The 13,304-nt window shown below is 36.9% G+C and overlaps 1 protein-coding gene across 1 annotated transcript; it reads right to left on the minus strand.

Moving 5' to 3' along the window:
• Positions 1 to 3,436: 3,436 nt before the first annotated feature.
• On the minus strand, positions 3,437 to 10,777 carry LOC103990064 (uncharacterized). The gene is made up of 9 exons (XM_009409091.3): positions 10,350 to 10,777; positions 9,737 to 9,924; positions 9,470 to 9,651; positions 9,085 to 9,369; positions 8,898 to 8,956; positions 8,783 to 8,819; positions 8,571 to 8,642; positions 4,247 to 4,571; positions 3,437 to 4,162 (listed from the first exon to the last, which is right to left on the minus strand). Exons 1-9 carry the CDS (start codon positions 10,468 to 10,470, stop codon positions 3,770 to 3,772), a joined length of 1,662 nt encoding a protein of 553 aa, XP_009407366.2. The 5' UTR covers positions 10,471 to 10,777; the 3' UTR covers positions 3,437 to 3,769.
• Between the last annotated feature and the right edge of the window lie 2,527 nt (positions 10,778 to 13,304).

Consider the following 13,304-nt stretch of genomic DNA (forward strand, 5'->3'; position numbering starts at 1 on the left):
GCAACAAGAAAACTAGATGGAGACAGCAATGTGAAACAAGTCAACTCGCCATGGCACAGGCTGCACTTAAACAATTAGTCAACCGTCTTCTTCCAGTTGAGAGATCCCACTAAAAAACCACCACTAGAGTACTGTCCGCAGCTGCGACTAGTATTTGTCGCCTTCATGCTCGAGTCTGGATAACTCATCACCATGAGAACCCTCCAAGAAACCAGGCAAAACCACCAGATTCTTCTTCACCGCTGACGGTCAATATTCATTGCGAGAATCACATGCAAATATAATTCCTTCTCAAATAATAATAATAATAATATATTACTAATCAAAGATCAAATCAAATAAAAGATTAAAAAAAATTATAAATCTTGAATGTCTCTTAGATTTGATTTAAATACTTGAGACTTGGATTGATCTACATGTAGATGTCACCTATTTATATGTGTAACATATAAGAGTATCTGATTTTTACAACTCAATCTAATTTTATTTTTTTTAAAAAAATAAAATATATTTTAAACTAAGAATTATTTATCCCTAAAATTATATCTAATCTCATTTAAAATATAAAATATTAATTTAAGATATTTTAAAATATATTTTAGCATATTAACAGATTCTGCTTCCAGCACATAGAGTTATTTCTTGGTGTTATTTCACACTCAGTCTTTTCATATTTATTAGGAGCTAATCTAATACATACAGAAAGATGCATGGAATGACATTCTGTACATGGAAGAAGAATCACACAAAGGGGATATTAAAGTACCAATCCACCATTTGTTCCAACACAGTTATATCCCTATAATTAAGTTACTAATACAAAGACCTCAAAACAGAAAAGCTATGAATGATCAAACAGCTCCCCCCATACTTGACCATTAATTTGCATTCATCACCCGAAACCTCGACGGCTAAGTTACGTAGGCAAGCTAAACATGTCATATGAGTGTTTCTTAGGTGAGCATCGATTACTTTTTGTGTCCATAGACATACATAACAAAGAGGACGAACGCCGCCTACATCTTGCCAAAGGAGTAGAATGAATCGGAGATGTGTCACTTGGGACCCTTTCTTTGTTGGCAGAGAAAGACTAATGCCTAATCCTTTCGTCCTTTGTAAAGATGCTGCTGTTTTCTACGGTTCGCAGATAATAAATAAATCAAAAATAATTTCAAGTGGATGAAAATTAAGGAAAAGTCTTAGACGTTAAAAAGAGATAACCTGTAAGGATAAAGTACGAACAGTTGTAATAGAAATTTGAGGCCACTGCAAACGTCGCCATTAATCCTTTGAAATGTCCATACGGAGAGGTGGTGGGAGACGAAAGGTATCAGATATGTGAGAGGGGACTATGTCGAGTTATTGGACGTCTCTCAACATCTTGAGCTTGTGATGAAGGCCCGGCAAAGCCACGTGTGAAGGAAAGCAGACGCCCTTTGGTAGCATCGAAAGCAACAAGATGGATGAACGTCGTCTCACCACTGGAGAGGTCGGCAATGGATTCATGACCTCTGGTCCTAGCAATACTCATCATGGGTCCCTTCATAATCCTAATCCATTTAGAATCATCGTCTAATCCAATCCAAGCAAACCATTCATGTCTAGTTTCTTTAACTTGTTGTTGTTGCGATAATTGATTCCACAAAACTATATATATATATTACGAATCTCTTATGTACATTTCAATTATATAATGCAAGTGATAAAGGTAATTTTTTTCTTTCAGATACCGGATGTTGACCCTAATATGAAAAAAATAAAGTCCACCGAATATAAGATAAAATATAATGTCAGTGAAGTCCAATCATTCTTCTACATCTCATATACCTAAAATATTAGTATGATGTATTAGAACCGTTTATCATGCGGGTTGAAGTTTTATTTAATATATTTTTTATATTTAAAATAATAGTATATCAAATTTGGTAGAAAATATATTAACGATCAATCATCCGACACATAAGCATCACGTAAAAATCATTGTGAAAGAAAAATATTCAGGTCAATCTACATCCGTTTGTTTGTATGGACAAAAATCCAAAGTAAATCATTTGGGGTTGTCTCCCCTCTATTACCCACATGGACAAAACATCATGAGGGGGATATTGGAGTAGTTACAGGGTATCCCCTTCAAGATAAGGATAAAAGCATATCCTTGACGTTGCACCGAGGGGTTCTCTTCCCGAAAAAATCATACATCCACTAAGAGACTTTAGTCACTAACTTGAGCGTCAAAAGGACTAAGTCATAAAATTTCTCCCAACATCGGTTTTGGTGCAGGTACCTCCTTGGAGCCACTACGAACACTCCTACGCCTTCGGGTTTGGACCATATCGAGTTGACTCTTATGTCGATGATAATTTCTCGTAACATTTGGCACCAGAAGGGGGATCTAATATCATAAGAATGTCCACCCTTCAATCCCCCCAATGAATGCTCTAGCGATGAGGCCCTGTCTCCAACCCACAACACTTTGACTCAAGGAGGATAGTTGAAAAGCAATGTCAAAGAGTTGAGAAGCAACTTAAGTTTGTCGCGCTAATGCTATCTGACAATAATCTCCCTACCAAAGAGGGTCCGGCTCGAGGCATCACCGATCAACCTCTAGAATTTCACCAAGTCTCTCCAACGTCCAGAGCAAATGAAGTCACTAATTGAGGCACCCTTGGATAAAGCTCACCATAGCGAGAAGAGAATTGAAGTGTGACATTTGAGGGAGGACTTGAGGCTCACCGCAATGGTAAAAGAATTCGAAATCCGCCGTAATAGAGGGATGATTTGAAGCCCGCCATAGTAAGAGAAAGACTCGAAATCATTCCAAATATTATAAAACAAGTTTTAATGATACCTTCTAACTTAGATGGTTTTCATATTCAGTGATCAAATATTATATGAATTAGTTGGTTTTGATGATACAACTAGATTGCAAGTTCCAAATATTATCTGACAAGTTTTGATGATAGCAACCAAAGATCAAATATTATCATCATCCCTTAACATTTGGAAAAACAAAAATAAAAACGTGGCCCATAAATTGTAGCAAAGAGGGATTCGTTTTGCGAGTCTCGTCCGATCAGATGTCCGCATCAACGGAACCTGTATTCTCCCCTATTTTCCAAGCTACTCATCGGCGAATGAACTTTGCATGAAGCTTGACCGGTCGTTCGAGATTACGTGTTTCGAGTGAGTGAGTGAGTTGTGGACATCATGCATGGCTAAAAGCATTTTGATTCCCAAAACACCACTATAAAGCGGCTCGGAAGTTTAATTTCATGATAGTTATCCGAGTGGAGAAGATGGAAAGATATATTTCTCACAGCATTAAAGGAATATTTTTGGTATCGAAGCCTTATAGGCGATCACGACAGAAAACACAAAGTTAAGCTACGGTAAAATTCTCTACACTACTTAACATTGGAATCAGACTAACTAGATGTGAAAAATGTTCCCTTTCATAGATCAGTTGAGACGTTGAATGCACATAGTAATTCACATAAAAATGAGCCAATTCCGGCATGATAGCACTACGACCAAATGTTTCTACACTATCTTGCCTCTTGGAAATGCAACATTAAATCAATACCATCCAAGATCTACATTCATGCATAACAAGAAAGTATCAGCTTTCCTTAGCATCAGCACTCTAAAAATGAGGCAAACTAAAATGATAGCTGAAAAGTTGCCTCATAATCGACATGAACTTTTCATCCCCTATGCATTTAATTACAACACTCTAACTCGGATGAGAAAGTTCACTTAAAGCATGAACTTACGGCACCTTTTCTTGCAGAGGCAGATGTGGCCTACCTGTCTCCACAAGGAACTGCTTGTTGTAAGTGCGATGGCGCCTTTCCCTAGCATATATCACCCAGAATATTAAGGACAGCATCACTGCACCCGAAACCATAACCAGACCAATGTAGACCCGTTTGCTGTTCTGTTCAAGACCAGGGCAATTGTTCCCATGTATCGCAGTAAAGGTTTCGCGGACAAAACTGCAGTCTTCTAGCTGAGTAAGGAATGGCACATAATAGTATAATCCTCGGCTCACAGTTACAGCCGCAGTCATTTGGCTATAGATACTGGGAGTAACACGTCCGACGGTTGTACATATCTCAGACCCAGAGACAACAGCACTCCGGCAAACATAACCTTTCCATACCTGCATTGTAAATGAAAGAGTTCATGTAGTGAAGAAAAATGCATGCTGGTGGATGATACGACTCCATGATGATTGTTATTTTACCTGTGATGCATTGTTGAAGTCCACTTCTCCAGGGGTGCAAGTGCGGTTATTCAAGTCAGGTGTGTATGGGTTGCAGAGAGTAGGCATCAATGGGCCAGATTGATTATAATACAAAGGCACCAAAGCAGGAGGGAAGTTCCCATTGGAAACATTGACTATCACCTGATTGACAACACTAACTAGCTGGAAGGTAACTTCCCTGCTTCGATACAATGACTCATTGGCAGTGGCAACATCAACACATGGAAGAATATCATCTAGAGCTGTATGTGCATGAGGGTGGTCGACCCATTCATTCATTGCAACACATGTGTCCGCCACCACACTGGTAAAATTAATAAGAGTGAGGCAGTTAGTTGCTTAGCAAGTAAACATAGCAAGCATAATAGATTATGAGGATAGTCCAGAATTTGTACGTATACTTGGTGACCCATAAGAACATTAAACACATTTCTAGTCTTGATTTCACAGATACAATTTCAGTAGCTACAATCTTGAAATCTATGATGTGCTTTATACTTCCTGATCCTGATCCCATTTCAATTGATAAGAGTCCTGAAATCTAAGGATGGTTGTAATACATCTCACTGTGCCCATGTTGTATAATGCCAATCTAGAAATCCTTCTACATGCAGTTTGTATCCTAATTTAGTTCAAAATTTTTGTTTTTCTGACACCGGTCAGCGGCTGAACCATTAGGAACTAATATGGACCAAAGTACTGCACAGGACAAATTGGTACCTTCCAAACCAGAGAGAAAGAGGGAAAAAAGAGGAGGAGATGCTGCTGCTGCTGGTAGAGGTGGAGGGAGTTGAGTAGGAGAAACAGGCATAACAATAGCAGACAAAGGACGTGATGGTAACCCTTACGAGGAGGAAATGATGATGACACGGCAACACGAAGGGTGAGAGCAGCGAGGTGGCAGGCAGGAGGAAGAGGTGGAGGGGAGAGAGGATAGAGGAGAGAATGAAAGAAAAAAGAACAAACGACCGTCAAAAGCTATAAAAAAATTTTAAAAAGTGACAAGGATACCAGGCGATATGCTTACCAACGAATACTTCCAGTTTTAATAATTAATACCAAATGGCACACTTAGACTTAGGTAATCATACCATGCAAAGTCCGTATGAACCAAAACCAAGTAAAAAATGGTGGTTGGTTCACGATCATACTAGCAAATACTGACTCATACCGGCTGCTATGGTCAATAATTTTGGATCATGCCTTAAGCATCACTAATTTTTAATTCAAATAAAAAATCATCCCAAAAAATTGATTAAAAAAAGGAATCCAGCATGGTCCCAGTCCACTCAGTCATGCTCAATTATAATTCTTAACTCTTGTAGAAGCGTACTATTGGTTTTTTTCTACAATTTGTATCAAAGCTTGTGGTTCAGCTAAAAGCCCAAAGTACTAAAAGACCTAAATCATGTACACCCATCTTTAATGAGTACTATTGCATAAAGATCCAATGGTGTATTGACATAAATGAGTTCTAAATATGGATGGATGACCTTAAGTATTCTTTTGATAGATACAGAGTATCTTCATATATGTGAGCTGCTCATCTTAAGAGAACACCCAAAAGGTAAAGCAGAATAGTGGTCTTGTAAAGCAAGTAAGATACCAAGGTGAATCTTAACCAAAAGAATGAGAGGAGTCTAAATACTGCTTTAAAGCCAGTCATGGCTGGTCTTAAGAGAAGATAGAACTCAAACAAAGCATTGCATATCAGAGTCAAGAATCCAAATGCACTGTAGAAGCATGTTTTCAGAATTTCACTTACCAATACTAAACATAAATAGAATCAAAGGCCAAAAGAGAATTTAAACTGACTGATGCATCATGATTTTTGTTCTTGTTGAGAATCACAATGTAGGACAAGGAAGAAGAAAGAAGTGTGGAGGAGAAGAAGAGAAGAGTCTCTCCCTCTCACCCCATGATCCCTTCTCCAACGTGACATCCATTTCTTAAGAAAGGAAAAAAAGAGAAGGAAGAAGAGAACTATCATCAAGTCCTCCACTTCCTTGTTTTTTTATTATTTATCTTCTTTTTTTCAATTTTATTTTTACAATTATACCAAGTGTATAGGCCAATATACCACTTGATATCTCGATATCATACAATTGAAACCAATATTGAACAGGTATTTGAAACCAGAGTTGCAGACTCAAGGAGATTCTCGGAACAACATGACCAAAAAGCCAAGAGATGTAAAATGATATTTATATATAACCCACAAATGGAGCTAAAACCATATTCAATCAAAATAAAGAAGACTTTGGAGTCAAAGAATCATTTAAATACTAAGAAAATTTTCATGGAAGATATTTGCTATTAGAAGATGAAAGTTTATGATGAATCTAGTCACCTATAAATGAATCTTCTCACAAAGAGATTTTCAACATGGACATGTTAAATTAAAGGAAAAAAGTGGGCTAAAGTATCATGCCTTTAATACTAACAAATATGAAGAATTTCAGCTTCAATCATGTCCTAGGTTTTGTTGAATCGACTTAATTACGCTATTATCAGCTTCACTTCGAGGACATATTTTTTTTTTATTTTCATGGATCATTCTTATGTTTAGTTATATTAGGGAATAGTGCAAGTCGTATTTTCCAATCGATTATTGTTTCCCTGTCTTACTATATGTATAAATTGACTTGGCAAACACCTAAAGCCACAAGGATTAAGATTTAAAAGGTATGAGAATCTATTTATAGACAAAATTTTAGACAGTTATGACATTTACCATTTAAAAAGTCTTCTTAATCAAGGAGTCTTCTAGGCTTAAGTAAAAAAAATAGCTTTATGTTACTAATTCATTTGATGGTTATTATAACAATTAATATAAGAAGGTTGTCTTCTTTGTGTATGGCATGAGGCAATGAATTTGCTTAAGTGCATGAAGCACAACAATGTGGAGTCAATGAGCAGAGTGAGCATGTGCTATCCCTCTTTTCACTTTCTCTTTATTTTAATTTTCTTTTACGAAACTAGAAAGATTGCAACAAGATCCATGCTGCACTACTACATCTCCATTGCCCATACTGCCGTACTGCTCAGCACTATAGGGCATTCTTCATGCAGAAAATCTCAGCGACCTTCTTCACTCTCATTTAAACTCTTTTATCACCAAAGTTCATCTCTACACTATACTTTGATTATACATCATTCTTAAACATCATGAAGATATATTGACTTCAATAATTCTTCACTACAAGCAAACTTAATAAAATTGACTAAAGAACACATATTAAAGTTTACTGCTGAATTGGCATCAATATTATGGACTAAAAAAAGACTTCAATATTAATGTTACACTCAGAAAGCTCTGCTCATACATGTATTGCTTCTACGATGGGAAATTATTTCAGATAACATAGACATCTCCATAGGAGACTTAAAGATTCCCCTTGTAGGTTTTGAAATCATTAAAACTGATGATAGACAGGAGACCTAACAAGACTATTATCGAGAATAAAAAGAGATATGAAGGCTCTTAATCTGACTAGTTATACATCCCTAAAGATAGTTTCGTAGCAGAACTCATGTATCCAATGCCAAAAAGTTGGGATATCACTGTTTGATTTTCTTATTCTTGTTATAATGTCATCCACTATTGCAAAGACAAAGAGATAAGTAACACAGAGAAGACAAGGATCGAGAACAACCTTTGATTTTGAAACGAGATAAGGATGTTACCACAGAGGGACAAAACCATGATATCTGGAATTAATTCTAAATCCCATGCACATTCTTTTCAAATAATTCTTTTTTTCTTTTACTTGTTTTGTATTACTAAACATTTCATCTCATGGTGATCAAAGAAGCACAGGGTAAGTTTTAGAATTTTTTTTTTTATCTAATACACAATAGTCATCTGCTCAACCATATCTTTGTACAACATGATTAACACATGTTTTGCAATAACAATATCAGCTATTTTTCAACACTGTTATTGCTTAGAAAATCAGCAGCATATTATCAGTTACAACAATGTCAAAGATACATGTACAAAGCAAAAGTGAAAATTCACATCTATACGTGGATTCACAAATGAAACAAAAGCAGAAACGAAGAACAAAGATAAGTGACGAAAGTTGCTTCATGTCATATATAGAAGTTTCCATGTAATGCTTTCTGCTGCGAAAGCCAACTAAAACTTCAAGAACATATCAATCATTCAATTATTGCAATTGTTAATGCTTTAATGCTATCCAGGAACAAAAGAGACATGAAAATTCAACATCATATTCTTCTAGATAACATGAATAGATTTTCATATGTAGCAAACTAATAGAATTCTTATGGAACTTACTTGTGTAAAAGAAGAAAAACACCGCACAAGATAAATGTGCCTGTCACTAGAATCCACCCAACAACCACTAAGCTGTGCACATTATCAGCAGAGAAGCAGATTAGAAAATTTGAGTGTGGAATCAGAAAATATTGATGAAGAGCATCAAAATAAATTAGAAGAAAAGATATGAACAAGAAACGAGTGGCTGATTGTCAAATCAGTTCACATACACGTAGACAAGGAACTGCAATCCAAGTATAGAGAGCACTGCAAGATTAACAAACTAAAATTAGCAAGTTAGTAAAACTAAGCTCTTAGGATTTTGCTTCAAGATATGAAACTCACAGAACCCAACAAATGCCAAAAGCAGCATCACTGCAGCAATTATGATCAAATCCAGTCTCCTGCAGGCCACACAAATACAACTAAGTCAAATGGTATCATAAAAAGATCCACAATTGTAGTCTCTTCCAACTACAAGCTCCGCATAATGAGAAGAATGGAATTTCAACACAAGGGCCAATTGTCATACACTCTATCTAGCACACGGCTAATCTTCCTGGAATTGTCCAATGTCCGATTGGCAAGCTCAGTTGCTGAAGAGTTGACCTTTGTTTTGAGGCTATCGATTTCACTCTGGACATCAGCTGGGAGGAATACCTGGTCCACCGTGATCTTCTTAGCTTCAGCCAGACTTTCTGAGAAGTTCCTGAGGTTGTCTACCGTGAAGTTTGCCTGACCCACAACATAGTCCACAGTTTTCGAAGTGCTGGTGTGGAACTTTCCCTGACTGGTGTACAGAACAATGCATCCAATGCTGGAAACATTTCGCAATTCACTTTAAGAACTTCCACGTCATGAGAAACTAATATTATAAAAGGAAATTGGAAAGCTAGGAAAAAATATAGTCTTCCTACATTGCAGCACAGGTGAATAGAATGAGCAGAACAAGAGAGAGCGCATAGGCTGTGCGGGAATATGAGTAACTTCGGCGGCGGCAACAGAAGTAATAGCAACAGCTAAATAACAACACCAGCCCAAAAACCAGGAACCACACAAAGGCAATGGCGAACAGGGGGACAGCCGTAAAACCAACAGACTGCAATCAAATATAAGGAATTATAAGTTGCAGCTATCATCAAACATCACGACAAACGAGGGATAAGGGGAAACGAAAAGCTTACAGCCCAGTAGTGTTGCTCACTGATGTTCCAACCACCAGTGTAACGCTTGAATCCATTCAAAGGATCTTTCCTGTGTGTCCTATCCGCAGCCAGGATGAAAGAGCTGTTATCCACGGTAAGATTGCCGGTAGGTGGCACCTCAGCAGCATACCTCCTCGGTAGAACATACCCATCTCGCAGCCCTCCACCTACGGCAAATCGCCCACATTTTATAACACAACAAAACAGGGCAGATCTCGTACTGAGATCTTAAACGCTCATACAAAGGGGAAAAAAAATCGATCTCCAAAGCACGTAAAGATGTTTTCCTATACCATTAAAAGTACCCAATTCGCTAAATAGAACACACAAAATAGATTATTTTGCTGATATTTTAAAGACTAACATGAAAGAGAATAAAAATCTACCCCAGAAGAACAAAAAAAAAATTCCTTTTTTTTATTTGGCAGAAAGAGGAGGATTGTGCAGAAGATAACCATTATTTCAGTAAAAGAACGACGTTTCCCGAATAATGAACACATAAATATCAAAAACTTGTCTTTAAGAACAGCTGGTATTCCTGCGAAAAGATAGAGCACTCGGCTGGAGACCAAGATTATAGAGAAAAGAATACCTGGTAAGGGCGTTTTCTGGATCTCAGAATAAGCGTGGGAGACCGAGAAGGGAAGGCAAAGGACAAGCATAAGAGGAAGAAGGAAGAGGGAAGCTGGAAATCCAGGGAATGCCATGCTCATCGGAGCTGGGTTACTCGGTTCCAGGGTGCGCCAAGATGACGCTTTCCCGAAAGCAGAGGCTTCAGAATCGCACGAAAACAGACGTTTTGGGGACGATAGAGGAGACGTCGTGGTGCTTCCTCACGAGCGCATTGAGCCGAACTGCGTAGGTTTATCGTCCTGGGGTTCTTCTTGCCCTTTTCTGTGCTTCTTTTGAGGGAGGGGAGGGTGGTGGGAATCGGATAGGGAGCAGTGTCTCTCGCCTTTGCTTTGCTTGGCTTCCCCTTTAACTACGGAAAGCCCCCAACAAATTGAGAGCGCCTTCTTCACGTATCTGCCACCAAAAGGTTCACAAAATATAATATGTGCCACCGCATTCTTGCTTGTATCGATCCTATACGTCAAATATGACATCTCCTTACAAGTGTGTGATCGAAATATAATGTTAAGCAAAGATTAATAGATTGTACTGTTGGAGAGAAATATGTTGATTGGAGCACAACCTCATGAGGTGTAGGATTGGAATATTATGTTATCTAACTATGATCGTTCAAATGTGACATTAATATTTATTTGAAGGATGATTTCATAAGGGGGTGGTATTGAAGATAATTGAAGGGTTCTACAAATACGTGAATTTGATGATATCTTAACACGGTTAAGCTAATATTATAAATAAAGTTATTTAGGCATGTATGTAAAAGAAATATAGGAGAAAGCCTTTCTCTATGTATATGTGAAAAATGTGATGATAAATATTGCAGTTTGAAGGTTCTAAATACTGGGATTTGTTATTATTAAAATATCCTTACAGATTTGGTTGTATAAAGGCTCATATATAATATATATAAATGAGAGATCTTTTCTTGTCATATCATATTTCTACTTTTTTTTATGAAATTTTAATATGTGTGATAATTTTTTTTACTATATATTGTTATAACAAACAATAACAAAATCATGAATTGTTCACTGACACTATATATATATATATATATATATATATATATATATATATATATATATATATAGCTATTATATGATTGTGAATACCCATTCCAAATGTTAAAGAAAATGAGGGAAATATCCATACAACGATGATAAAATATCATTTTTATTTTATTTAGTAGGATAATTACAAAATACATGTTAGGTAATTTTAGTTGTTATTGATCAGTGAGCAGACTTGAGTCATTGTTTATTAATTAATAATATATATATATATATATGTATTTTTATAATATTATATAAAAATTAGAATCAGGGTTATTTGCGTCGAAAAGGATGGTAAACTCATTAATTAGTTGATAAGAGATAATTTTGGATTTACCAAAATAACCACTGGGAGTAATATATAAAGGTCAAAATATAATTCCTAAAATTAGTGACATCAGGATGTAAATAATGGTGGCGAAGAAATCGATTAAAAAGAATACTTCAACAAAAAGGTATTAATGACCTTTCAATTACGTAAAAGAAATGTAAATGAGCCATCAAACCTTGATGATCACAGTGATAAGAACTTTTGACCCACTCAAGCTCGACCATAACATGGCATGAGTTCAGTACAAATATGTCTGCGTTAGACCCCTTCTCCTGCGTGGTCCACATTGCAACTCTACTGTTACACATACGTATATACATATGTATGTGTATATGTATATATATACATACATACGATTGATTCTGACAGATAAAGACTCGTAATAAAATCTACCATTCAATCGATTCTTTATGGTAGCAGAATTCATGAACCTACTAACTCGACCAAAAAAAAGAGGAGAACGACTTCATGTTCATCCCAGTGCAACGAGGGAAAGCTAAAACTGCGAACGACTTGGGATCCGCTGTAGGCTTTAGCATACGTCGTTCCGTTTGCTTCGTGACCACTAGTGGAAAATTTGGGGCCCGCAATAGCCACCGATAAAAGTTGCCAACTGTTGGTGTTATATTTGCGGTGGGTGCAGCGGATCCGAACGTGGAAACTAAACGAATCCGATGCCAGGGAAAGAACGCTTCCCGGTGGACCCCTCTCGCTCGTGCGCTCGCTGTTTTTGCCGTCACGCAACTCGTGGTAGGTGAAAAGGGTCGAAGCTGATCGGGTAGCTGAGCCGGAGCAGCCGACACGTCGAAACGGAGAGATCGAAGCCAAAACGCGTGAAACATGTAATGGGGATCGAACGACGCGTGTTTCCGACAGGACACGTGGTGGATGTTCATGGACTTTGTACGTTTCCTCTCAACGTCGACGAATAGTCACATCGTGAAGTAACTTTCCGTCACGAATTACTTTGTAAGATTCGTTCCTGTACCCCACTTTTTGACTGGTCATCACTTTGGGCTCCACCTATCTTTCCAATGATGATAGAGGTAGATTAAAGGGCGATTCCAATTATCTCATCTTCTTTTTCTTTTTTTTTAATCTCGGACCTTTTACATGTGTTGGTTCTTCAACTAAGATTAAAATTGATTATAACAAATAATATAATTTATTAATTTTACATTTTTTGTATTCATGTGTAACTTTATATTTATTAATATTATTTTGTATTTGTATAATGTCGTATTATTTTTATTTTTTCTCAAGTCGGTGTTGGTTTAACCTTCACAAGAAAATCACACGTGTGCTCTTCCTACGTGCCAAAATTATGATCATGTATGGAAGCAATTTAGAGTAGAAAACTTCATCTGACTCGATTCCTCATTTCAATGACCAATTCATTCGATCATGAGTCCATTTGTAGCGGCATCGCTAGCAAAAACAGGATTAAGTTCACCATAGAAATTCATCATATCACTATAATTAATATTAATTACTGTTGATTCGAAGCTCCCATCTTAAAATTAATCAAAGG

This window comes from Musa acuminata, chromosome BXJ3-6, assembly GCF_036884655.1.
Source record: "Musa acuminata AAA Group cultivar baxijiao chromosome BXJ3-6, Cavendish_Baxijiao_AAA, whole genome shotgun sequence".
Taxonomy (NCBI): domain Eukaryota; kingdom Viridiplantae; phylum Streptophyta; class Magnoliopsida; order Zingiberales; family Musaceae; genus Musa; species Musa acuminata.

Bases quoted from the DNA above. Each gene is read 5' to 3' on its own strand.
- LOC103990064 (XM_009409091.3), bottom strand. From the start codon at position 10,470: ATGAGCATGGCATTCCCTGGATTTCCAGCTTCCCTCTTCCTTCTTCCT. The intron at 9,652-9,736 runs GTAAGCTTTTCG...ATTTGATTGCAG, and splicing joins GTGAGCAACACTACTGGGCT to TCTGTTGGTTTTACGGCTGT. The intron at 4,572-8,570 runs GTAAGTTCCATA...TAATTTTACCAG, and splicing joins GTTTTTCTTCTTTTACACAA to TGTGGTGGCGGACACATGTG.